General features: G+C 38.1%; 1 protein-coding gene across 4 annotated transcripts; it reads right to left on the bottom strand.

Moving 5' to 3' along the window:
- Positions 1 to 346: 346 nt before the first annotated feature.
- On the bottom strand, positions 347 to 24,830 carry LOC149021937 (OVARIAN TUMOR DOMAIN-containing deubiquitinating enzyme 12-like). Of its 4 annotated transcripts, none has more exons than XM_089150143.1 (13): positions 24,479 to 24,830; positions 24,130 to 24,228; positions 23,774 to 23,830; positions 23,363 to 23,561; positions 23,111 to 23,283; positions 21,136 to 21,209; positions 16,429 to 16,483; positions 10,422 to 10,496; positions 10,213 to 10,286; positions 10,065 to 10,113; positions 9,356 to 9,440; positions 2,746 to 2,802; positions 1,951 to 2,530 (listed from the first exon to the last, which is right to left on the bottom strand). In XM_089150143.1, the coding sequence occupies exons 2-13, from the start codon at positions 24,187 to 24,189 to the stop codon at positions 2,469 to 2,471; spliced, it is 1,020 nt and encodes a 339-aa protein (XP_089006269.1). In that variant the 5' UTR covers positions 24,190 to 24,228; positions 24,479 to 24,830; the 3' UTR covers positions 1,951 to 2,468. The 4 variants fall into 4 exon arrangements, with proteins under 4 accessions (XP_089006271.1, XP_089006269.1, XP_089006270.1 ...); XM_089150144.1 differs by having other exon boundaries at positions 24,130 to 24,224; XM_089150145.1 differs by lacking the exons at positions 1,951 to 2,530; positions 24,479 to 24,830 and adding an exon at positions 347 to 1,404 and having other exon boundaries at positions 23,363 to 23,830; positions 24,130 to 24,171.
- Between the last annotated feature and the right edge of the window lie 518 nt (positions 24,831 to 25,348).

The raw sequence follows: 25,348 nt of genomic DNA, 5'->3' as shown, positions 1-25,348 counted from the left end.
AAAAGGGTATACCATATCCGCATCCTATTAATAATCGGACGGACTCGGATACCCCTAAATGGATGCGGATGCAAATTCGGAAGCAAATTTCGATTATCCATTTAAAACCCGTACTCTATTCTTCATTTTCTCTCTCTAGTTACTACATTAGAACACCTTATTGATACTGGATACTTCTAGAAGCAAGTTTTGTCAAACGCCCATAAAACATTTCTATTTTCAGAAGCCCTCAAATTGTTTATGGTGTTTCTCGAAGCAAAAGGATTTGGTGAGTTATCAAATGGACTTTCACCCAAAATTTTTTATTTTTATTTTTATCAAACGGGTTCTAACTTCTGACTGCTCCATGGGTAGTAAGACAAAGAAATCAGAATCCACTTCTTGATAGAGCGGCAGCTAATTTTGAATAGGTATAAATTATATCGTTGCAAAGAATGGTATTCTCAAAATTTTAAATGTACCAAAGCAAATGAATTGAAAATTGTATTGGGTCAACATGACCCTATAATTCAGTGAGATTATACAATAAACCAAGGATTTTTCTCACCATCACTTGGAAGAAAGAAACGAACAGTCTCTATAATCATTTTTTGAGATTATATTGTACGGCAAGTATTTTTCTTCTATGAATCAACTTGAAAGAAACAACCAACAGAGTTTCTGTATTTGCTTCTTATCTCCTTCAATAGGAGCTTATATCCCTGAAATGGTAGTCCCTCAAAGGAATATACAAATGAAAAAGCTGACTATCATGTTTATCAGTGACCTCTTTGCCGTAGGTGTGACAATGAGTGTAATGACAGTTTCAACTAGAAACTGAAACATAGTGCGACCTGGATTCCGGATTCTTCATAACAGAGATATAGAGAACTTGAGAGAAATAACATAAAAGCCAAAAATGGATTTATCATATTGATCTTATTTTCGGGTTTAGTTCTCCAGTGGTAGACAGTATTACAAAATGTAAGAGTAACCAATGATGCAAATAATGCTCTGCGTGGAGAGTTCAAATGCTAATAGAACAGAGAAGCAGAGTTAGCACTAGAGTTCTAGCAGTTCAAGCTCCGAAGAATGAATCAGAAATACAGAGGGAGCAGTTTGCATGCAATACTTGGGCCAACAAATTTGATCAGTAATCTAAGATCCTCCATAGAAGAAAGCAACCAGGAAAAGCTGCGTCGAACAGGGGAGCCACAAGTTTGTGAGAACTAGAATAAACTGACCTGTTGTGATTGGAGGGTAAGGTAAAGTGTAGAAGACAGAAAGAACAAGAGCTGTATGGAGTTCACTTGAATCTGCCTGAATAACCTTGGAATCCAGTCATACTCGCACTGAATCTTGAGTCACCATCAAGAAGACTGAACTCAATTCACCCACCAAACATGGCTTCCAGGGCCATCACATCTATACAAGGAGAATATACACCAAATCTTAATAATCCAAAATTAACTAGGAATTCGAACTAGTTACTTGGGACAGTAAACGAGACATGTATATGACCCACTCTGCAAACTATGACTGCAAAACTAGCATGAACCTAAAATTAAAATCCAGCCATATTTCATGACTCCTCAAGGGTTCCAACTCCAACTACCACAAGAAATCCAATATTCCTGACTTGTAATCTTACTCTAGGTCTATTAAAGTGGCCCATGAATATCAAAACCCCTTGGACCAAAGGTTCAATACACATGAAAATAGAGACAAGTTTATTATCAATAGAACAAGCCCCCCATATTGTGATCCTCCTGCATTAAAAATACCAATGTGAGGTGTCAAAAACCACTCACCCCAGATCTGTTACTTGTCCTCAGCCATATTCATATATATGAGCTGATAATGCTAGTTTAGAAAATGATCAGGCCAATTGATGAATCTGAAGTTGTGCTACAGCATGTGAGATGATTAATGTTCTCAAGGAATCACCCCCTTCCAACAACCCCCCACCCCTCCAAAAAAAAAAAAAGGAATAATAAAAAAAGAGGCATATTCTTTCTAAGAGATCAAAATTACAAAAATTAGATTTTCTCAAAGATGATACAAGTCAAAAGCATGCAATTATAAAAGAACGCATGCAATCAAGAGCTTACAGTAAGAAGACCACAAAGGGAATATAAAAAACCACCTAGAACACTAAACCGCGAGCCATTTAAGACATATCTTTTACATATAAAAAATGCATACTGCAAGGAAAAGGCATGTACAAGGCCAAAGAGCTGATGTGCAGCAATACTGGCAGCGAGCATAAGTGAGATGCAGGACCTTGTGATATCCATCACATTACCAAACAATGGAAGGGCATCTGCTCCAGAAAAATCCACCCAGAGAAACAACCAAGCAGTAAATGCCAACCCAGTACAAACTTCTTCTAAAGGTGAAATAACTACAACCAAAAGAAGTGCTAAGCAGGAAAAGGAACTATACGTAAGCCACATCCAGCATTCACCGTTAACATTCTTTTATCAATCTTAATGCTTATTTCCAAATTTCCACCACCTTTTCTTCTTTTTAGTCTCAATTGCGGGCAGATCTGGATTCCAACCAAAACATTAAACAAGCACTAAAAATCAGAAGCTGAGTGAATCGACATGCACATTTAACTAGTCTCCACGAGTCATGCCATTTATGGTGCAACAAAATTTAAGATGGTACAACATCTTGCGTTGGCATTCTCACTCCCCCCCATTGCAAGTTACCAGACATAAATGCAATATGGTTTCAGGACATAAGAAACTATGGACATACCTCCTTCTGGATAAATTGAGTTGTAATGAACCTCTGCCCAAAAGCTCAAGAAAATAACTGCAGAACAAAGAAGAAAGTTTATTGCAATATCTTTCAGCGAAATCAAGAAAATAGAAATTACCGGAGGAAATAAAAGAGAGGAACAAGAGCTGCCAGACAAGGATGACTCACTATGGAAGCACACAAAGCCAAAAAGGAGCATCCATACAGAACCAGCAGGAACCAATATTAGCATTGACAATGAATACTAACATGTATTGGTCTCCACACAGCAACCCTAACTTGACATACTGATGCAAATCCAGCACCAAATTGGACAATTTCCCTTTGAAATCAACCTAGGGTTGATAGATATTGGTGTTGGCCCTAAGTCCCATTGGTTTAGTGGTCATGGGCCCATTCTATGGGTCTAAAAGTTGAGTATCTAGGCCAAGTATAAAAACAATTTCGTTGATTGATTTAATTGGTCTAATTTGTCAATTCTACAGGCAGAATAGTTTTTTTACGTGCTTGGTGAAGAAGCAGCGAACAAAGGTACACTCGCTTGCTGTTTTGTTCTCTGCCGCGAACTGGGATTGCTCGCCAGCTAGGTCAGATTGGAGCAACATTGTATGAGAACATATTACCCATCTTTGGGGACAAGAGGCGGAACGAACTCTCGATCTAATTACTGCAGCCCAGGCTTATTGAACATCATCTAGGCCTTCCATCTTGCTCCAATCTCCCCTATGCCTAGGACGTTGTCTAGGCCAAGAGCCATAGTTAGTTGCTGTTTCCATTTGGTTGTTTTTTCTCGTTGTTGATACTGGCAAGACCCAGCCAGATGATGTCTGCTGGTTGGTAGTGAGAGGACTCTTACTACCCGCACACCCAAAAGGGGGCGCTGGTTAAAAAACAATCATTTGATTTTCTTTCTTGCTCTCCCTTGGCAGCGGGAAAGGAGTCTATCTATCTGCCTAGCTTTGGTAGATTTCCCCAACGCCATCCACAAACTGAAATTCGCTGAATCCCTTGGTGGATAAGTCCGACGACTCAGCAGCAGTGCCGAATTGACTTTCTCATCCACTGGATCTGATCTATAGTTAGGGGGCAATATATACCAAAAGGTTCGAAGAAGGAACGCGCAACAGAGTATATAACCAAACCCACCCTTCTGTATAACCTATTCACATTAGTGAAGCGGCTGGATGCATAAGGGAAATGCACGTTTGTGAGACCGGATGCATTGGGGAGTTAACCTACGAGCACGGAAGAGCGTGGGTACCGCTAACTATGGTAAGATTCTTAGCCCTGTTGATGACTCCATCTAAAATACAATAGTAACAGCCGTTTCCGTCTGCTCGTTTCGTATCTTGAAGTGTCGTAGGTCTGTTGGCGGTCGGGTCAATAATAGCTATGCTATTGAGCAACCTCCACCCGATCCCGAATGTGGGCAGGAGTTAGAGTGAAAGTAAGTGACTGGTCTACGCATGGGTTTGAATCCCTACTGAGATGTAGAATGTGGCTAGTCATCAAATTGTGTAGCCACATTCGATGACTTTCAGCTTTCTTCAGGAATGAACCATTGGATCGATAAAGCGGGTAGGGTCAATGGCGAACCCAAACCCCGAGGGAGAGCAATCTCCCACTGAGAAGGCCAAGTGACTGGTGAGGTCATAATAAATTGTCTACTTGCTAAAGAGAAAATCCGACTGAATGAAGAAAGCTTCACTAATTCCTAGCCAGGCGCCATAGACTTTAATAAGATGTCCCAATCCCCACAGGCAGCAGTGGCATCAAGGCCCCAAGCCAACCCTATTAGAGGTTGATCTCTTAGAGGGCCAAGCAGCGAAGTTCGGCCAATCCATCCTATCCTAGATTCCGAATTGTTGCCCAAAAGGCTTAGCAGGTCGAGCGTGACAACGGCATCAGTCATGATGTGTTTTTTAACCTTGCCAACAATCCATACCCCTTTCCAGTTTCTAACTAAATGTCATAAATTTAAGCAGAGTTATAGGACTAAATTGAAAACCTATCCAAATGCAAGTTTAATTATTGCCTGAACCCTAGTTAAGAAACCCTTCTGTGTATCGTCTTTGGTGATCACTTAAACAATTGTTAGGGATAAAACATAACTTGATCTAGCCTCAATCAAATAAGGGCCAATATCCCAAGATATGTAGGGCAAAGTCAATTTCAGGCTCAATACAATGGGTTATGGTAAAGCTGGGTATGGCCTAGGGGTGTTCTCTAAAAGGGAAATCCTAATAAAAAAATCCTGGTTGGAATAGAAGCTAATGTTAGGTTTACAACAGGTAGTTTCTGATAGATTTAGAATCTCTTGAGATAGCTTATGGGGGCTTAATGACATGAGAACAGGGTGAAACTTGGATTGAGTTTAGGGTTAATGACGCAATAGTTGCTTACCAAGTTTCAACAGGTAGGATGACCAGATTTGGAGTTATCCAGAAATCTTGATTTGGAGGGGATTTAAAGGTTCTAATTGAAGAGGGGGGCAAAATATAGGTTTCAGCTGGGTAATTTGGGCTGTAATTGGGATCGAAGGGAGGGACTGTAGAGGTGGTATGATAGTGTAATATGGAAGGAAAGTGAGAGCTGGTAATGGAGTTACAATGTTTCTTACTGTAGGGTAGAGAGAAGGGATCAAACCAGAGGTAGGGAATTCCAACAGAAAATGGAGAAGGAATGAGTAGGGGATGGTATAGACTGCCAATATACCTAGATGAAGTGGAGATGAAGTGTCAAAGGCTGATCTTTCAGGCACAGCAAGAGTCTAGGCTTGATCCCACCTTAGAACCATGGGAGTCTCTTCAATCTTGGACCTTTGCTGACCAAATTGAACAAAACCAGTGTTTTAGCAGCAAAACACAATACAATACTCGAAATGAGAAGCTTTATCAATCATATCAAAGTTGGATGCCGTCCCCTCTACTGGAGAGGCTTATATATATAATATGTTAGCGTCCTAATCTGATTTGGAGTCCAAGCTGGACTCTTAACTGAAAATAGAAATATTTGTCTTCGAAATACTGTTAGGTCTTCTATAGTCATAGCTGTACATGGACTTAGATACCAAAGCCACCGGCTACTTTATGACTTCAAACTGAAATAAAATTTTTGCTAATATACTGCTCAATGTGAACAGAATTACGCCTCTGCCATTGCCTATTGAACAAAGCTAGAAATGGAAATTGAAACCAAACTGCAACCCTAGCGGCTTCTCTTGGCTTTTCACTTGGTCCTGGAGGCTTGTGTCCTGCATCATAACTCTTCAAGATTTCATGCTAGCCCATCACAACCCTACCAGTTTCAAACAATACCACCCAGCAAACTACAGAATCCCAGGATCCCACAGGCCTAGCCAGCCCTAACCAAAATTTTAGAAACCCTTTTTTGAACCCATTTTGAGATGGTTATGAACAAAATCTTAGAAGAACTGGCTCCAGATAAAGCTCATCGGGACGTTTTTCCATGGTCCAAGGTCACAGAACAAGTCCATGGAACACTTGACCCTAAGGATCTCGCTTAACACATGTCGCATATCTTTGGCACATCCCTTGACGTCAATAAAATAGCATAGACAGATTGATGGAAAAGTGCCAAATGCCACATAAGAAGCTTTTATTGTAGTTGATCAACAATCAATCTAGTATGGACCAGTTTGTACATGTAAAGTGTTATGTTCTTCATGTAGGCAATCACAGAATGTGACAAGAATAATGTTTACTTTGTGTCCTTGCAGATATGAATTCTGTTTGAGGCACCCCCCCCCCTTTTTTCTCTCTTCCCTTCTCACAACAGGGCAAAGAGAAAAAATACATCAACTGTTGGGCAACAGAAATGCATGAAGGTGTCTTGATGTATGGAAGTGTGGCTAGAAATTAGGAACAGCCTCATCATTGTTGAAACTTGAAAGGGCAGAGGAACATCTTGTTAAGACTGCAAAGCAGTTACCAGTGGGCCAGAGCCTTTCCCCCCCCCCCCCCCCAAAAAAAAAAAAAAAAAAAAAAAAGACGGGTTTTTTACACGGCACCCACTATTATCGAGGTGAAAGTAGTGAACATCCACTATTATGCTGTAAATTACATGACACCCACTTGAAAAATTACAAGTTACCCATAGTTAAGTTCTACTATTAAATGGCAGATAAAATTACCTAAATGCCCTTACCCTTATTTAAGTCATTTAAAATTTGAAATTCATTACCCAAATGCCCTCATGGCAGTAAAATTACCCAAATACCCTTAGGTGGGTGAAACTATTCTCCCTTCACCCATCTTCTTCCTATCCCTCGCCAGAAACTGTCCACCACCGCCGGAAACCACTAAACCCCCTCCCCTAGGCAGAGACAACTGCCTCCACCGTCGGCTTTCCCCCTACCAGAATTCACCCACCGGGAAACTTTTTCCTATGCAGCTCCAGAAGGGCTTCTAGTTTTTAGATCTTGTAAACACTCAAGAACAAGTCTTCCTAAGATCTTTCTGCAGTTTGGAGTTAAAACAACTGTTTTGAACTTTGTAATGGCTCGCTTTCTTTCTAACACACGTCTAGTTTCTTCTCTCGTTGATTCCATCACAGTTTCAATCAATAGGTAAGACAAATCAAAGACATAAATCTTAGATCTAGCTTGCGATGTTCTTTTCAACCTTTCTTCTTCTGTTCGTGATTCAGTCAGTTACCCCAACTTAGGATACCTTAGTTGTTTGTTAACTTTCAATGATTGGAAGAAGATAAAGACCAACAACAACTAATAATTGTTAAACAAAGTTCTTTAAAGCAAAAGCACTTAATAGTGTGAGAGATTGAGAGAGAGAGAGAGAGAGAGAGAGAGAGAGAGAGAGAGAGAGAAATCCACAGTTTTTGAGAGAGAGAGAGAGACTTTGATTTGATTGGTAAAACCCTAACATCGAACAGAGTTAAAAATCCTTCTCATTTTGATCCTTTATCTTCTCCAAACATAGTTTTCTTGTTGCTGTTGTTCTAGTGTGTACATTAATCCATGAAGTTTTGACTTCTCAAACTCTCCTTTTGGGAAAACAGTGAGAGAGGGTCCGTAGGTTAAGCAGTAGAAGCTCCAAGAGTGCCGTTTGGGAATGCAGCCACGAATGCTCCTATTACACTCAGTTTTCACCTTCATTTCTGTCTCTCATCTTCGTCTACTTAGTTGCTTCAGTTTCGGATCCCTTTATTGTTGATTTCTAGAGTTTTGATTGATTGATGGGTGGAGTTATCGATCTAAACACCGTCAACAAGGACAACGAAGATGCTTCAGCTTCCGATGGTGCATCGGCTTCACTTTCATCCACCTCCTCTTCATCTTCTTCCACTCCTGCTATTGCTGTTGCACCAGTGTCCTTCTTCAGCTTTCACTGGTTCTTTCAGGTGGTTTTTGGTAGTGGTAGGCAGTTTCTGGCATGGGATAGGAAGAAGATGGGTGAAGGGATAATACCTTCACCCACTTATCCCTTCACCCACCTAAGGGTATTTGGATAATTTTACTGCCATGAGGGCATTTTGAGTAATTTGGATTTTGAATTTTAAATGACTTAAATAAGGGTAAGGGCATTAAGGTAATTTTACCTACCATTTTATAGCAAAACTTAACTATGGATAACTTGTAATTTTTCGGGTGGGTGCCATGTAATTTACAGTTTAATAGTGGGTGGTCACTAGTTTCACCCCAATAATAGTGGGGGTTGTATAAAACACTAAAAAAAAAAATCTGCTTAGCATGACTGAATCTCTATATATGAAGTTGAAGAATTCTTGCAAATTAAAAACAATATAAATGATTTGAAGATTGTAAAATTTTCTATTAAAGAAATAGACTATACTGGGAAATCATAGAAGCTGCATCTTCCAAAGAAACTAAAACAGAGATATGAGCATCACCACCTGTTTTGTATAACTGAACTATCAGCGAAGTTAAATAGGACTTTTTCAAAGTTAGGAACCACGATAATAGATCAACCAAGCAAGTTGCTAAGTCAACGAACTGGTTTGAATAGAAGGTTGGACCATTGGTCTCAAGAAACCAGCATGCATGCAATACATTCATCTTATTAGGTTCTAAATCTAGGCTTTCTTAATCCCTCGTATCCCAGATCTACTTTTGTCTTAATTTGCAACACTCTTCAACAATGGGAAACACAAATGCAGATACCATCATATAACCACTCCCTCCCCATCAGAGGTGGCCAGAGAGAGGTGGTTATGATGGACATATCCCAGACATATCCCAGACATATGCCCTAAGTCTGAGTTTTAGAATGGCCAGGAAAGTTCTTTTTCAGTTTGTTATGTTTCCTTTTCTTCTTTGTCCCCCATCCCTGCCTCTATTATTACCTCCTTCCATTGGTTATCCCAACCTTATCACCATGCCACTCAATTGAGGTCGAGTGATCATCTGGTTGAATCATCAGACATGCAGATATGCAGATATGCAAGTTCAATTATAGCATGAACTTAAGCCAGCTCTCAGATGGGTTCAATTCCCATATTGATTGGTCTTACAAATATCCAGTCGAAACCAGGTTTTGGAATATCACAACCAATATTCTCTGATGGAAGATTAAGTACATGACAGAAATTGAAGTTATTAAAACCTTGCCTCTTTTTGACTTCTGAATGTTGGGAAGAATCTCAATGTAACAGGTGTCCTTGAAGGAAGTTATGACAAATATTTTAACACCATACTGCAACAAAACAGTAATATATATTAATCGTCAGGGAAGTGCAATAGTGCATGTTCCCCACAAAGACAAGTGGTAAATATTCCATGCTTAAAGAAATAAATAAAATACGGAGCTTAGAATACAACGTGTGTGGATCTTATGTAATTAAGGAGAAATTATCAAATAGCATTCCAACTAAGCAGGAGATGATTGCAATCTAACAACGGTGAAAAGAATTCCACAGCACAAGTAACATAAATGAAAGAATTGTTTTCACACTTATTCTTTGAACCAGCCATTATCAGAGGAATACTAATTTCTTTTTCAATCATTACTATTCAACGTGATTACAAGTCATCTACTTCTGTGTGACAACACTCAAGGAAGATTATAAATTTCCTCTGTTCTCCACCAAGTGAAACGCTCACCTGATTCACGAACTTGTTTGCAGGATTGACCAGAACTATTAAGAAATAGAAAACATAGGAGCCTAGTCTCTTCCTAAAGGCACAGTTGGATTGTAAGCTTGGAAGAAATAACAAGCCATATCACACATTTAAATCTCTTTAATTTTTTATTATTTTTTTTTAAAAAGAAAGAGGTACATCATTCAAAGAAATAAAAGATGTGATTGCTTATACGCACTGAATCTGCAGCAGCCTGTAATGTGACATGATCACCCCATTCACCGGTCCTGCATTTGTCCACATTAAAAAGCATGGACCTGGTTAAGTCTCAGCTGGAAGCAACAATGAATTCAAACAAATTCAAATAAAGAGGAATAGAGTATTACTTGGATATTTTTTCCAGATAATTGCTATATCCCATAGGAACATATCCTTCGTAAATTTCTGGATGGCACTTGAGCTGAGCATATTCAACACCCAGAGAAATCCAAATCATGCCAAATCTAGAGTGAGAAATGCGTATAATAAAAAGCCATCACCCATATTCATTATAAACACAACTACACATCATTAAAACCTAACAAATGGAGCCAACCTGATTAACAATTTGTTGCCTCACAAACTCGTGGTGCTCTGGAGTTCGATAGAACTGATCCGATAAGGCACGAAACTAAGAAAAATACGAAACTAATGAGAAAAGAAATATTTGAAGCTAATGATAGGTATGACAAGCAAAGAAAAAGAAAGAAAGTTTCACGACCCCTTCCAGCAGTGAACGTAACACAAAAATGAAATGAACCAAGCTAGAACTATCTTGCAAGACAAATTGGATGATTTGATAACACATCTAGAACTGAACTAGTTCACATTTTTCTCAAAGGCAGCGCTCATCATCCTAACCAATGAGAGAGAATTAAAGAATTGATGAAAAAAGCATAAGTAGATTTCCAGACAGATTCAAGGGAAATCAGATCCAAATTATTAATCCAAATCCAATCAAACAGTGGAAAGAATGGAGCTGCATAGAACCACAGGAGCAAAAACTGGAGTATATGGGAAAAATCTCTTATAAACTCCATATGCAACAGGCAACAGCTTGTGAATTTCAGAGAAAAGAAAAGCACAAAGAACCGGATTTTCTCAATAGAGTTTCACATCGAGACTTACACATTTTGTTCCAAACTACAGAATAGATATAAAGGCACCCGGGTTCATACTAAGAGGTAAGAGTGTGTAAGTGTGTTTGTGTGTGTGAGTGGTTGTGTATGTTTATTTCTTCTTTTTTCTTTTTCCTTTTTTTGGGTTTGGGGGGAGGGGTAGGGAGGTGGATGGAAGGAAGGAGGTATGCAACCCTCAACATGATATAGAAAACATAATTCAATTGCATTTCTCATTTTGGTGAAATATTAGCTGACACAATACCCTGTTTCGACATATCGGGTTAAAATTTCAACTTTCCTTGCCTGTTTCACACTGTTTCACTCAGAAAGCTCTATGATGCAGGCCTGGTATAGGGCTCCAGTGGTAGGAGAAACAGGAGAATAGGGAGGCAAAAAAGCGGGTAGGAAATCTCTCAATAACAAATGAAACTCTTCAATCAATTCAATCTTAAAATTGTATACAGGTACATGCTATTTAAAGGAAAATAAAAATGCAAATCCTAATTGAAATCAAACTCCAAAACAATATCCTAACCAAACTCCAACTAACTCTTATGTAGGGATTGTAAACAAGTAAAAGACTCAAATTAAAACTGAAATTGAATACTTAATTAAGTCCAATTCTGGTTGGACCAAACTCCATAGGACTGGTTCTTTTGGTGTTGGACAAAAAGCGATTGAACCGGTCTGATATTGCATCACTCTAGAAGTACCATCTGCTTTATATTTTTTTGCCAAAACTCTCCCATACACACTTGGTATAGTATGTGCTTGGATAGAGAGCAATCAGCATACTTATGACAAATGGGATGAGGATTAATAAGGATTAATATACTCATGCCAAACATGATGAGCATCACAGTGCAGCATGCACATGCCCCACACTGCAGGCTACTAAGGAACCTAATCACTGATTCATACCACCAGTGAAGATAACATGGAGTTGTCCGTAGAGGCCTCAGTCAGGTGCTTGATTGACACACTGAGATGTGTCAGGAGGGGAGTGATGTATACGAGAAGTAGTGGCATGCACTATCTAATGGATACCGAACAGGGAGAACCAGGTCACACTATAGTCACTATGCCAGTTCTGATCAGTTTGGGAGGTTAGCTCTTTATCATTACACCTTATCTCTAGGTATGAGGGTCGATCATGCAGTGGGACAGGTTTTGTGGACAACATCTTAAGGTTCTCATGCCCACATGTCGGTATTGGTGCAGGTTCCACAATCACCATTCCATAACCACAGCTCTTGATCAAGTTTCTTATGGTTTGAAGACATATACCATCAGTTATGGACCTATGGTACCTTGAGTATATTGATTACACTCCATTTATATATATCCATGTCTAGTTTCTGAATTGAATAGGAAGGAACTTGATTCAGGATCAACATCATTTCAATACTAGTTTAGGACTATAGGATGAGTATAGGAGTACATTGGTGGATTTCTACACCACTATCTTTGACTCCATGGAACAAACAATACATATATGTATGCTGTATGAAATAGTTACAATTTTGATGTCTTTTCATTCTTATTGCTTATTTAAATTGTTTACTTGAATAGTTTGTGTTTTGTGGAAGAGGCCACATTAGTGTACTGACATGGCATAAATTAACAAGCTAGACTCAAAGCAGAACTACCATTTTGGATGTGACTACTAAATATATAAGGGTTCTACCACTTTTGTAGGGCCTAAAATAGGCTGTCTTACAAGTTCCATAACCTTACTAGGATTTGTAGCCCCTGAAATCATAGTCTGAAATTTCTAAAAAAAAAAAAAAAATGCTGAAGCAAGCCCCCTCTCCCAACCCTTTCTTTTTTGAGTGGCCTGCCTCCATCCTATTGTGGGTTCTTTTCTTCCTTCTATGATTCCATCTCAACTTATTTCTACTGAACTAGTAGATTGCTGCTTCTCTCTTTCTTAAATTCTCTTCTACTTTCTAGAATGTCTCTTCACCCCTTGCTGCTGTCCCTTGTTATTATATTTCCCACCCCGTTGATGATCAAATTCAGTATTTTATGTTTAAACTATTTACTAACATCTTGCTGCTGTCCCTTGTTATGTTCCCCACCCCATTGGGGAAAAGATTCATTTCTTCACATCCCTAGTCTTAACCAAATTATTATCATCATGCTGTGATTTATTTGCATTGATCTTATTTGTTGTTTCTTGTTATTGCCGAAAGCTTAAGGCTTGCGTCTATGTTTTTGCAAGATAAAAAAAACTTGCAAATTGCATCCCCAGTATTTATGCTCCACATGGTCCCAATAAATTTTTGTTTAGTTAATGCATGTTAACTAGGATTATTTCTCATCACTAAACTTAATGTCATGTTTATCAATTTAAATGCTCCTGTCCCTCCTGGTTTAGTCGCTTCCTTAGGAAACTAGCCATATTAGAACATACCTAACTGGCCTTTGTAGGACCCCCATTCCCTATGCTTTTTCCTGCCTTCAGAACCATGGGACCGGATCTTGCTCTCGAGCACACTCTCGTCCTTGAGAAAAAGGGAGATCTTGCTTGCTAGAGATCTGGTATTTCCCCCCGGTCAACTCGAGTGAGCTCAAGGGCCCATCTTAGGGGTTTTTAAGGATTAGGTTGGGCTCAAAGTTGGTATTTAGCCTATTTTAAGCCTTCTGAACACACTAATGGCCTTAGATTTGTGAGAAAACAATCCTACTTATGAGTTCTAACCCAACCCCAAGTTTGAAACTGAAATGCTGCCGGAATGAACATGCAAGGTTATAAAACATGAAATATAGAACCATTATGACACATAAATGAAAAGCAAGTGATAAGATACATCCAAAAACTTAAATAGCAACAGAATTTCATCCATATGAGTACAATATACAATAATACAACCATTATAAATTCAATATAAATCACAAGTTCATAACAGAAGTGTTGGGTACGGCTCACGCTTCATATTTTGTTGCTGATGACCTTCCCCCCGACACCCATTTTGTTGCCTACGACCTTCACTCTGGACCTCGGGGTTTCCAAAATATGAAGCTGTCATACTATGAATAGTCATTGTGGCTTAGGGAAACAGTCGGGGAGAGGAGGCAAAAAATGAACTTGGGAAGCTGTTGGCAAGTTGGGAGGCGAAAGGAGCCGAGACATGTCGAGATCTCGACCTCTATCGCTCGAGATGTGGGATTTTAAACTAGTGGGTGGGCTGAGATCTTGGTCAAGTTATACTATTTTGGAGGTCTCGCCTAAGATCTCGTGAGATCTTGTACCAAGCTCAGAACTTGTTCCTGAGTTCTGATTATTCTGAAATCTGAACATGAGATTTTAATGGTAAAGCAAGGATCTTTGGGTGAATCTAATTTGTTTTATATGCTTCAGTATTAATGCCAAGTAAAAGGAGTCTCAAAGCAAGGAATGAGACTTGCAGGAGGCCATTTTTGCCTTCAGAACTTGTTTTTGAGTGTTCTGGAATGTGAGTACGAGCTTTTAGTGATCTATGACGCAATATACAATGTATTTGTTGTACAATGTGAGAATGAGCTTTTAGTGGTCTACTTGGATTCGCTAAGGATCCACTCAAGTGCTTTAACAAATCAATGTGTAATAGCAGGAAATGTATCATAGTTAAATCCAAGTACATAAACCAATTAAGGGGAAGAAATGTCATTTTGGTAAATTATGAGTAATTTGCAAGGGCTTTTGGTAGGGAAAATCTTGAAAGCAACTATGAGCGAAAGATAAAATCTGAATTAAGCATAAATACATTGGTAAACAAAGGTGATAAAGGATGGACTTCAATATAAACAAGGTCATTGGGATCGCAAATGCATGGGTGACAAGAATGGATGTATGTAATTTAGTAAAAATAACAATATGAAAAGCTCAAGTAAAGTAATGATCATTCAAGGGAGAACAGAGTGGTTAACCGAGAGTAGGGGAGGAGTAATAATGTGAAAACTGGATAAAAAGGAAAAAAGTGAGTCCTAATAGAAGGTAGCCCGTCCCCATCCTCATCCTTTGGAAACAAGGAAAGGAACATCGCAAGGCAGTAACTCGAGCACGGGTGATGGATACTCAGTAGCCCACAGAAACAGCAAGAGAAAAGGAAGTACAATCTCCCTCACAACCAGCAACACCGAGCTTGACCATCAAGAACAAGGGGGAAAGCGGGGATGAGAAGAAGGCAGTAAGCAGCGAGACACCATTAATCACACAACCAACAATGTCACAATACCAAAGTTGAAGAAACCGTGTTTGTACCATCAGAAAGTTATAGCATCCTAGAAAATTGATATCGAAGAAAATATCTGATTACCAACAATATCAATCTTCTTCAACCTCCCATAGCAACCCCCCCCCCCCCCAACACACTTCTGATCAACTGGGTATTTCATTCAATAGTTGATAATACAAATCTAGCAGAAGACAATGGGTAGCAGTAAATAGATAGAGCAGCAATATTTCTTGTTAGCATTAAAATTGAAAAAGAATCAGAATCATGAGAAGACTTTCCAGTAAGTTTGTTTCCAAAGCAAAAGACAGTGGAGGAAAAGATTAACGGCAGTTGATGGGACTAGTGCAACAACCAGCAGGAAGCAAACACCCCCCCTCCCAGGCATTCTCCCGCCAAAAATAGAAAAAAATCACTGCTTTGATACCAGTTATCAAAACCTCAAACTACCAACCAAAATCTGAAGAAGAGCAAATTGCAGAACTGTATAATAGATTCAGAGTGATCTACAGCCAGACCCTTAATTGTATTAATCAATTTGAAATAAATCAGGGACAGGAACAGAAACCCTAGTATCCTAGTCTAATTCTAACTTCAAATTAAGTTCTACTAATAAGGAAGACAAAAAGGAATCAGAAAATATAAGCAACGTCACGTTGAAACAAACACACCCAATCATCATAGATAACTTAACACCGATTACATTTATAGCTATGGCATTTATTTTATCTGCCAACTCAATTCATCAAAGTATTCATAGTATGTAGATTATTTCCCTGTTTTGGGGGCAAGTAGCTAAACCTGCAGATTTCAGCGGCAAACCATATGTAACACAAAATGAAGAGTAGATATAGTTCTAACAGGACATTTTCTAGATAAGAAACCAAAAACAGAGAGCAGGTCAATTAAAAGTCTTAGAAAGAAAGGGATTAAGTTTAGAAATCAAAAGTACGACACTGTGGTGGGTGACACATGCAAATAACTGAAGTTTGTAAAGTTCAAAAAATAGCTCACAATAGTACACTACATGATAGAAAGTTTAGAAAATGACCACTCTAAAATATCCAGTCTTACGAAAACTACAAAGCAAGACGAAGTCAAGGTCAAAGTTGACTAGGAAACAGCAGAAATCAACAGATGCCTAGGAATGTAAACACCACGCATAGATAGCTTTTCAGGGAAAAATAGCAGTAGTACTAAATTTAGGGAATGAGAACAAAGTTACCTGACAGTTACCGTCTCCCAGAACCTTATGCTCAACCAGATCATATAATTGCAATCTGGAAAAGATAAAATATCTAAAGCATCAATAGTTGCACTTCTGAAAGTACACAGAGAAGGAGATTAAGGCAGAGAATAATAGAAGAGAAGAATAGTTTGCATGCTGTTCCCACAAAGAAAACAAGGATTCCTAAAAGAAACCTTTTAAATCCCTAAAAGATTTATTTTGTATTCTCATTTTCCCATATCAGAGTAAATTAATAGTTAAAGTGACTTGACTTGGAGAGCTGCAGAGCCTTTCATATCCAGTACGAAGTCCAAGATTTTCAACATTTCAAAATAAGGATGTTATTCATCAATTATAAGTGATAATACAGATACAGATAATAGGTAAAAACATGAACAACAATATAAGATAAATCATATAATATCCATTGAATTGCTTCTTTGTACATCCCCCCTCCCTGCGCGCGTGCTCTTTTTTATCCTTCTCCCCATTTGGTATTTGGTAATGATAATTTAATTGAAGAATCTGTTACCTCAACCAACAATCCCAGTTAACTCTTTTAAGTTTGTCTGAAGTCAGAATTATCACATAATATAAATGTATGTTATGATCATTGAGGCAAAGTAACAAAATAAGTTATGTGACCATCATTAAGTTCATAAAAGTAAAAAAGATACTGGGAATTGTATTATTTAACAACCAAATCATTGTCACATAATCTTCAGTTAGTATAATATAAACCAAGAAAAATGGTTGGCGAAGATTATTATGTCCTTATTTGATCATTAGAGAGTTCTAAAATAGCAAATTAGCAATACTCAATTTCTAGAAACTCAAATATCCATTGAAATATTATCTGTGGCCCTTAAGAGATCAAGCTTTCAGGACGAGCACTTATACAATGGAATCAATCAATCATCAGATGGAATTGTGTCCCTCTTGGCACCACCTGATGGTATCACTTGTGCCTGCAAGTAAGCAAGTGGGGGTACGTTTAGCTATAATTTTGTGGGTGTTACCAAGGTGCACCTTTCGCTGGTTGCTGAAACCAGCTAAGGAGCTAAATCTCGCTGAGATTTCCCCGACACTCCGGCACAGTTTCGTTGGTTATTCTGCAACTGCAGCTCAAGGTTTGCAGACAACGGAAGTTGAAGAATCAGACAGAAGAAACCGAAAATCGCAAAATTTTCTAGCCATTTTCGATCAAAGAAAAAGGAAATGAATGCTATTCGTTTGGTTTTATAACTATATCAAACTAACAGAATTACAGAAGACAGTGGTTGTTGACATTTCAGGCACTATGCATTGCTCTTCTGCAGCTCAACCACCATAGAAGATAGAGCTCAATTGATTCACCTCCAGTTGTTTCAGATCTAGATCCTTCTCGACTTCATTCCTGTAGCAGTGATTTTGTGAAAAGCCGTCCATCTCGTTCATCTTTTTATGCTGCTCTTCCATCGTCAACTCTGTTTCCCTAAGGGCTTTTTCCTTTTCAATCATTTTCTCTTCCAGCTTAGCTTGACAGACGTTGGCCTGAGCTCTGGTCTCTTGATTTGCTCCCTTTATTTCATTTTTCAAGCTCACAGCTTATTGGCCGAGTTGTGAAGAGACACGCAGCAGTGCCGGATATCCCAGTCCCACCTGCCATTGATGACCTTTAGCTTGCTTGAAGCTTAGGCGAATCATGTACCTGGTCAAAATTGCCCGCTGTTCGAATGCAAGGAAGAGATATTGGCGACTTGATCTTAGGTATCTGTGAAGTTTTGGCAATTTTTTTGCTAGTTTTTCGAAGGTTCGACTGTTGGTTCCCCCGAAAATCAGCGATTTTCCGGCGATTTTTGGTAAATATCGTGTTGCTCTCTTTTTTATTTCACCCCTTGTTGAACCCAGCGAATTTCGCCATTTTTTGGGCAAAATTCGGCAATATGTTTTACCACGGGTGTCACTTAAAGCCTCGAACTTTTAGAATGCACAGTTATAACAAATTTAAATACATACTTCGACTTAGTAGAAACAGTTCAATGGGACTAATAGGTTAGGTGATGCAAACCCAGCACTGAATTAGCCTATTTACCTTAAAAATCAACCCAGGGTTGATCGGGCTGAGCGTTGGGCCCTTGTCTAATAGGTCACGTGTTCATGGGGACAAAGGTCTTGTGAGATCTCGACCAAGATCTCAGTTTTGTAAGACCTCAAGTCGAGATCCCCAGCAAAATGAACTGTAAGTCTCGGCCGAGATCTCGATCAAGTCAGCCCTTTTAAAAACCACCTCCCATTAAGTCAAGGGGAGATGTCCTGATTCGACCCTTTTTCCTCCTCTCAAACTCGAGTTTACTCCCTGTTTGCAGTTTTTCCACTGTTGGCTGGATTTTTCATTGGAAAACTGCTCAGATCTTCTCTTACACTGCATCAACACTCCATCTAGCTCATCTACAAGTAATCAATGAGGATCAAGTGATTATGAAGCCCTTCTTCAAGTACAGTGAGTCTTCTTACCCAATTTTATTTTTTGTCAACTAATATGTTCTACATTAGGTGTTTGTATGTGGATTATATGTATGTTGAGTATCTTTGCCTGATCTAGACTTTCATGGAATCAAAATTAATTTTCTGTTATCAATTATTTTTAAAAAAAAATTTGGAATTAAAAGATATATTCTGTAAGAAGTTAAAAATAAAAAATCATGAAAAATACTTTTGTTTCAAAAAATAACTGTAGCATATGTTAGACTCCCTTGGAAGGGCTAAAACCTCATGGAGTAAAAAATAAAATAAAATAAAATAAAATAAACCATGGATGTTACTATTTATTTTTAATTTTCAATTTAGTATGAAAAATAAATAATTATGGAAAATATTTGTCTTTTAAATGATTCCTATGTTATGTTTTTTTTTTTTAAAGTACAATCATGTTAAAATAAGCATACTATTTTTGTGTGTTTACCAACAAAGTGCGTATTTCTTGTATTAATTTTTTTTAAAATGTTTTCAATAAACCTATAAAAATTGAGACTGCAACTTTAGGTTTTATAAGTAACTATAAAAAAACCGTTTTACAAATCAAATTAAATATAGCTTCTTAAGACACAGAAGTTTAAGTTGCAACCTGATCTCGCCTCCAAAAAGGCTCACAGTAGTGGTAAGAAAGGAGTTCCCATTCCTATATAAACAGGGCACCAGACCTGCGACCAGTCATTCAATGGTTGTACCTGAATCTCCCCCTAAAATGTTGAGTCCTCATGTCAAAAAGATACGAGCATGCTCAGCCAAACATAATTCTATGAAGTCTAATCCCTATTCTCAACAATTTGCATACATATGGTTAGCTATGTGCTTGTAAGTTCAACTGAATACCTTATTCGCAAGAGTTTCCGAGAAGAAAATATATGCATGGAAATTCCTAAAATTCTAATTTCAAGAATTTTCACCTGTAAAAGAGGATTTTATTTGAGATATTCTGCCTGACTCCCTCCTCTCTCTCTCTCTCTTTTGTAGAGGGGTGGTAGGGGGGTGTTGGAGATAACAACGGAATTTTATTTCAAAAAGATGAAAATATGCAGAGGATAATTATCAAAAACATCAATAGCAGCTGAATCCAAGACCATGAAAAAACCCCTTCAAGGGGCTAACTAACCTGGCAAGGCTCCAAACACAAAAAAATTCTGTTCACCAACTAGGTATCTCATAACCCATTAAATTGGCAGATGAACATGGATGTTCCTGGCATATTCGTTGGCAGGAAAGGATGAAACTATAGCATGGCATGTAAGTACAACAAAACTGACGGTCTTGACAATTAACCCAAAAGGCCTAGCCTTCCTTATGATATATGGAAACCTCAGAACTAGCTTGGAGCCAGCTAATAATCATGATTAGAGTAATTTCCATAAGAGAATCCAAGTTATCTGACCAAATCATTTGCGATATAAATCTCCAGCCAATTTTTTTTTGGATGAATATATAAATATAATATAAACACCCTAAAGGGAAAAGAAAGTACAAGGGAGGATAAAGAGAAAAGTTTTTTTTTTTTTTTTTGGGTGGGGGGGGGGGGGGGAAGCAAGACTCTTGGAAGAAACAAGCAATGAGCTCTCAAGACCTCATAACAACAATGTGCATGTTCCATGGGGTATCTACAAGGGGTTTATGGTACAAAAAAGAAATCCTGGAACTAACATTATGGTTAGCATTAAAATGTAATCCCGAGAAACCACCAAATGCATACATATGTGTTCCCTACATATTTTAAAATTGTTTGTCACCCATATAAATTATCTAAAGAGGTTAAATTTCCATTTCACATCTTAATGACACAATTCTCACCCTTTTTCCCTAAAGGAGAAGAGGTGGTACTCTAAAGTTTCAAATGAGTATTTCTTTAAAAAAAATAAAAAATAAATAAATAAAAAAATAAAAAAGAAGAAGAAGAAAAAAAAAAAAAAGAGAGAAAAAAGAACTCTATTTTGCTAGTTTCATCGTCAAATTGTTTCTTGCCAAAAGATGCACCTATTAGGAAGCAATTCTCATAGAATCCACCCAATACATTATCAAGGACAATGAAGCTAACAATCCATTAGGAACAAATAGAAGAGTGGCTCTTAAATAGACCACAAGGCTTGGTAATATAAGCACTTCATTAACAGTATCAAATATAGTAATACAAGAAAAAGAAAAAGGAAGAAAGAAAGAAAGAAAGAAAAAAACCTGTCTAGAAGCCTTTGATGATCTGAAGTAGCTTCATCAATAGACGGGATTTCTCCATTAATTCTAGGAACATGCTGGTGAAAAAACAATGAGAAGTCTTGAGAATTAGAACTCAATGTTCAATAATAGCTTTTAAAATTATTATCTATGCATGTCAACATTAATCAATTAGAAAGCAATAGCACCAGCAAACAATTTAGGAGGACAAGTAACAAAATTTCCAAATGCTACTTTGGTTCAATTGAATGGATGTAACATTGTCCAACAGATGTAACATTGCAAATTATTATACTTGAATTTGAAAGAGAACAGAGGGGAGGAGGAGAGGGGAAGGGAGGATGGGCGAGCAGTCCATGAAGGAGGAATGCAAGGATGAGCTAGTTACATATGTCGTCTAATTTAAGATTGCATGGAATAGACGAGTTAGCTATTCTACCATAAAAAAATAATAATAAATAAATAAAACGAGTTAGTTACACAGGTCCGATATAAGATTGCATGGTATAGAAGTAGGCTAACCACATACTTCCAAATTCAAGCAACTTACAAGAAAATCTCGATATAATGTAAACATAATGATTAATGAAAGTCTATGTTTCATAACGCCAAATGTAAGGATTTCCTTTCTAAATAACATTGTCTCCTCATTGCCAGTACATAGAAGTTATTGGAATCTGCACCTAAGTTAATCTAAAGTTAATATCAAAGACACCCCAAACTCTTTGCCCTAAAGCACAGAAACCCCACGAAAACACAAAAATGGCAGGTATCCCCTTTTTGTTAGAATCATCAGATCTGAACACAAAAAGACCATTATACCCTTCTTCCCCCAACTTCCCTTTCCCAAATGTCAAACCCTAGTTTTCTCTCCCTCTTTTCTTTCTTCTCTCTGTTGGAGACAAGCTGTCAAGGCAGCGACGCCTCTCTCTGTTGGAGACGTCGCTGGCAAGGTGGCGACAGTCTCATTTCTCAGCTGAATCTAATGGTTAATATTATGGTTAGATTTAGAGGTGACTAGAAAAACCAGCTTTTGAAATTCAAAAGTCACAGCTTTTGGAATTTCCTCGGTTATTTGAGAATCTAACAATTTTACCCCTAAAATACGACAGAAAAGGTAATCAAGACAATGAATGCCTATGAACAGAAAACGACAGCTTAAGCCTCTACATTCCTCTTATGCTACCTCAAAATTGCTACTCAGATCAAAGGCATTATAAGGTCTAAGTCTAATTATGCCAGGCTTGCAAACATACTGATTATGGTGTGGTTTAAAGGGGAAACTAGTTTTTCCTGCAGCGGGCTGTGTTAGGTATTGAGAGTAGTTTCTGGTTTTGGTCTGGGTAGAAAATACTACATGCAGATTCATCTGGTCTTCTTGAAAAGCTTATATAAGCGCACCTTTAGCACTAAGATTACACAGAAACTCTGGCCTAACCGTATTGCTTCTTCTTCTTCATCTCCTGAATATCTAGGTTTAGATTCTCTCTGTCGGTAAAATTCAAGGATTTTCAAGGAAGATTGGAAGAAGACAATGAAGGCAAGGTTCCGCAATCCTCGAAGATTAATGTCCAAGGAAAATAAGGTAATCTGACAGTGGTTTAGAGTACTTAAGGAAATACAAAGTAAGAAATCAATCACTTAACAGAAAATACTAACAAAATGGACTATAGTGTTATTTCATTACATTTTTAGAAGGTCTGATATTCTTGCATTTTTGTGGAGTCTGTGCATAAGGGCAAAGTTCTGTGGTGCCTCTTATATTCTCATTAATCTATAAGGAATATCTGTAACCTAGAAATAAATTCTGCCATCAGAAAATAAAAACTGCAAGTGCATGGTTTCGGGCCAATTTAATGGGGGGGGGGGGGCAGCCCAGGAGGCCAGTCTGACTCGATTGCAAAATACAACTTCTCAAGGAAGAATCTTTATTTAGAATTCAAAAGATATGAATCAAACTCGCAGAAATGGCACTTACAGGAACCGGAACCATCTGATTCAACCTCTTCCCCACTTCTCCATCAAGCACAGTTTCATCTGTTAGCTCTGGCAAGTAAAACCAGTCATCCCCACTGTATGACCTCTGTTCAGGGCTGGAACATGAACTAGAGGGTTCCATCATATTATTCTCTTCATGTCCACTCTCGTGTCCTACATGATGTAGAAAAGAATGATTAAAGAAAGCTCTACCAACCAAGAATAAACCAAAAGTACACATAAAATTTCATACCTGAATTATAATTTCCCATAGATGGACCAATCCAATCTTGCGCAAGAAAGGATGCCTGCAAGTGATCCTCCCCAGCACTGGAAGATCCAGAAGCCTCAACTACTGCAAGTTGTGATAATTCTTGCTGAAGAGCATGTGCAATAATTTCATCATTCTCTACATTGCTACGTTCTACAGCATAATGATCTTCTCTGACATACTGTTCATCGTAGTAGCCATTATCATGTTGGTTAAAAGTTCCACAATATCCAGGATACGAATAAGGATCACCATCAAGAAAATGGAGACCCCATCGAACAATATCAGGATCTTGCTCGTACGTAATCATGTGTTATATCCTATTTAATTACAGATTGTCTTTGCTTCAACAAACAGCCAGATGTAATTCCCTTGGACAATGAATAGGTATACCTCACAAAACTTTTCAATTGCACAAGTCTTCACAAGAGATCTCCAAAAGAAGAGGCACTATATCCAACACAAACACACAAAAAAACGAGGTGAGATTCTCGACCATAAGAGAGCAATCACTTCTGAGTGTTGTTCAGAAACTGCTGTTACATACCAGCTCTGAAGTTATTAGGAGCTACTACATATGCATAAAGATAACGCCGCCAAAAAAAGAGAGTCAACAACAACAACAACAAAAAGAGAGACTATAAAGCCACATACCGGATTCTTTAAATGTGCAACATCAACATTAAATAAAACCATAAGTATCACATAAAAAATTGCATTAATTTAAAGAGAATCTAGAGAGCCATTACCCGACAACCAGCGCTGAAAATATTAACTAGCAGACTCACTGCTAAAGAGTAACCACGCATCCAGAATAAACTAGGGCTTTCGGACCAGAAACCAGCTATCTACCATAAGAACCATAAGAACATCAGAAAATCGCTCCCAAATTGGAAGAGTGAACAACAAGAAATTCAATATATAAATATCATCTCAGTTATCTCAAGACCCAGATAATGAAAGCCCGAAAACTATTGAGAATGCCAAACAAAATAAACAATCTCTTACCTATATCTAAATCTAAAACTTTAAAATATCAAATGAACTAATACCTCCTAATAGCAATATGAATCGAGAAAGAAACATCCAAGAACTGACCTTCCTAAAACCAATCAAATCTTTATTATCCGAAGCCTTATGAAGGATCAATCAAACGAGCTTCTAGTACAAGTTCAACTCCACCGGTAGTGAATGATGAAACGAAACCCCTGTGGTTCTAACGAAAATCCAGTTCCAGTATCGAGCTTTCACACCAAGATTCTATAAAGATAACGATGCAAGGACTACTTCAAAACGCGACATCAGGAATGATCACATCAATACATCACGATCTTATATACACTTTCCCAGTTAAATCTCGAACAACTCCGGCGCCGATAAGCCCTGACTAAACGCCAAAGCTACCGTCCATTTAACCGGCAAGTCTTGTTGATTCAGATAGGCGTCGAAAAAGGACCGTTCCCAAGCAACAACGAGTGATCGTGGCCGTTGATTTTGCTTTTGGTAAATGAAGCGTGGGTCCCTTTTATGATTATCTGTAGATTCTTTAAAAATTAATTTGATTTGCGGGGAGAGTGGTCGAAAGATTGTCTCTCCGTGTTTCATGCCCCAACGGAAGAATTTCTTTCGATACGAGGATGAGTCGACAAAGAAATTAAGGTGTCGCTATCACGCGACACATTTCATGTGGAACGATTAATTAAGATGTTAATTCAGTTTTTTACACCAAAGAAAGGTTAATTAACAGAGGTTGCATGATTTTTGGCAGATTAAGGGACCACTGAGCATTGGACTTGATTTGTATGAGATGACTTACCCACAAAAACAAAAACAAAAATCATAAAGAGAAAGAAGAGAAAAACAAACAAACTATGAGATCTAATCTTCAACTTTTTCTTGGTAGTTGGTAGTAGAGTGGTGGAGTGTTAAACCTTGAGGTCATAGGCTAGAATAATATCATATTTGTTA

The sequence above is a fragment of the Hakea prostrata genome, chromosome 3 (genome assembly GCF_041222555.1).
Source record: "Hakea prostrata isolate BN-2017 chromosome 3, UWA_Hpros_2, whole genome shotgun sequence".
NCBI classification, from domain to species: domain Eukaryota; kingdom Viridiplantae; phylum Streptophyta; class Magnoliopsida; order Proteales; family Proteaceae; genus Hakea; species Hakea prostrata.
Note: the sequence above shows the minus strand (reverse complement) of the source record. Positions and strands in the feature narration are given on the sequence as shown.

What these genes read in the sequence shown, in the direction of transcription:
- LOC149021937 (XM_089150142.1), bottom strand. Translation starts at nt 23,690, where the DNA reads ATGATTACGTACGAGCAAGATCCTGATATTGTTCGATGGGGTCTCCAT. An exon ending in TACAGGCTGCTGCAGATTCA is followed by an intron (nt 9,441 to 10,064) that starts GTGCGTATAAGC and finishes GTTTTGTTGCAG; the next exon opens with TATGGTGTTAAAATATTTGT. An exon ending in CATTCAGAAGTCAAAAAGAG is followed by an intron (nt 2,803 to 9,355) that starts GCAAGGTTTTAA and finishes TTTGTTCTGCAG; the next exon opens with TTATTTTCTTGAGCTTTTGG.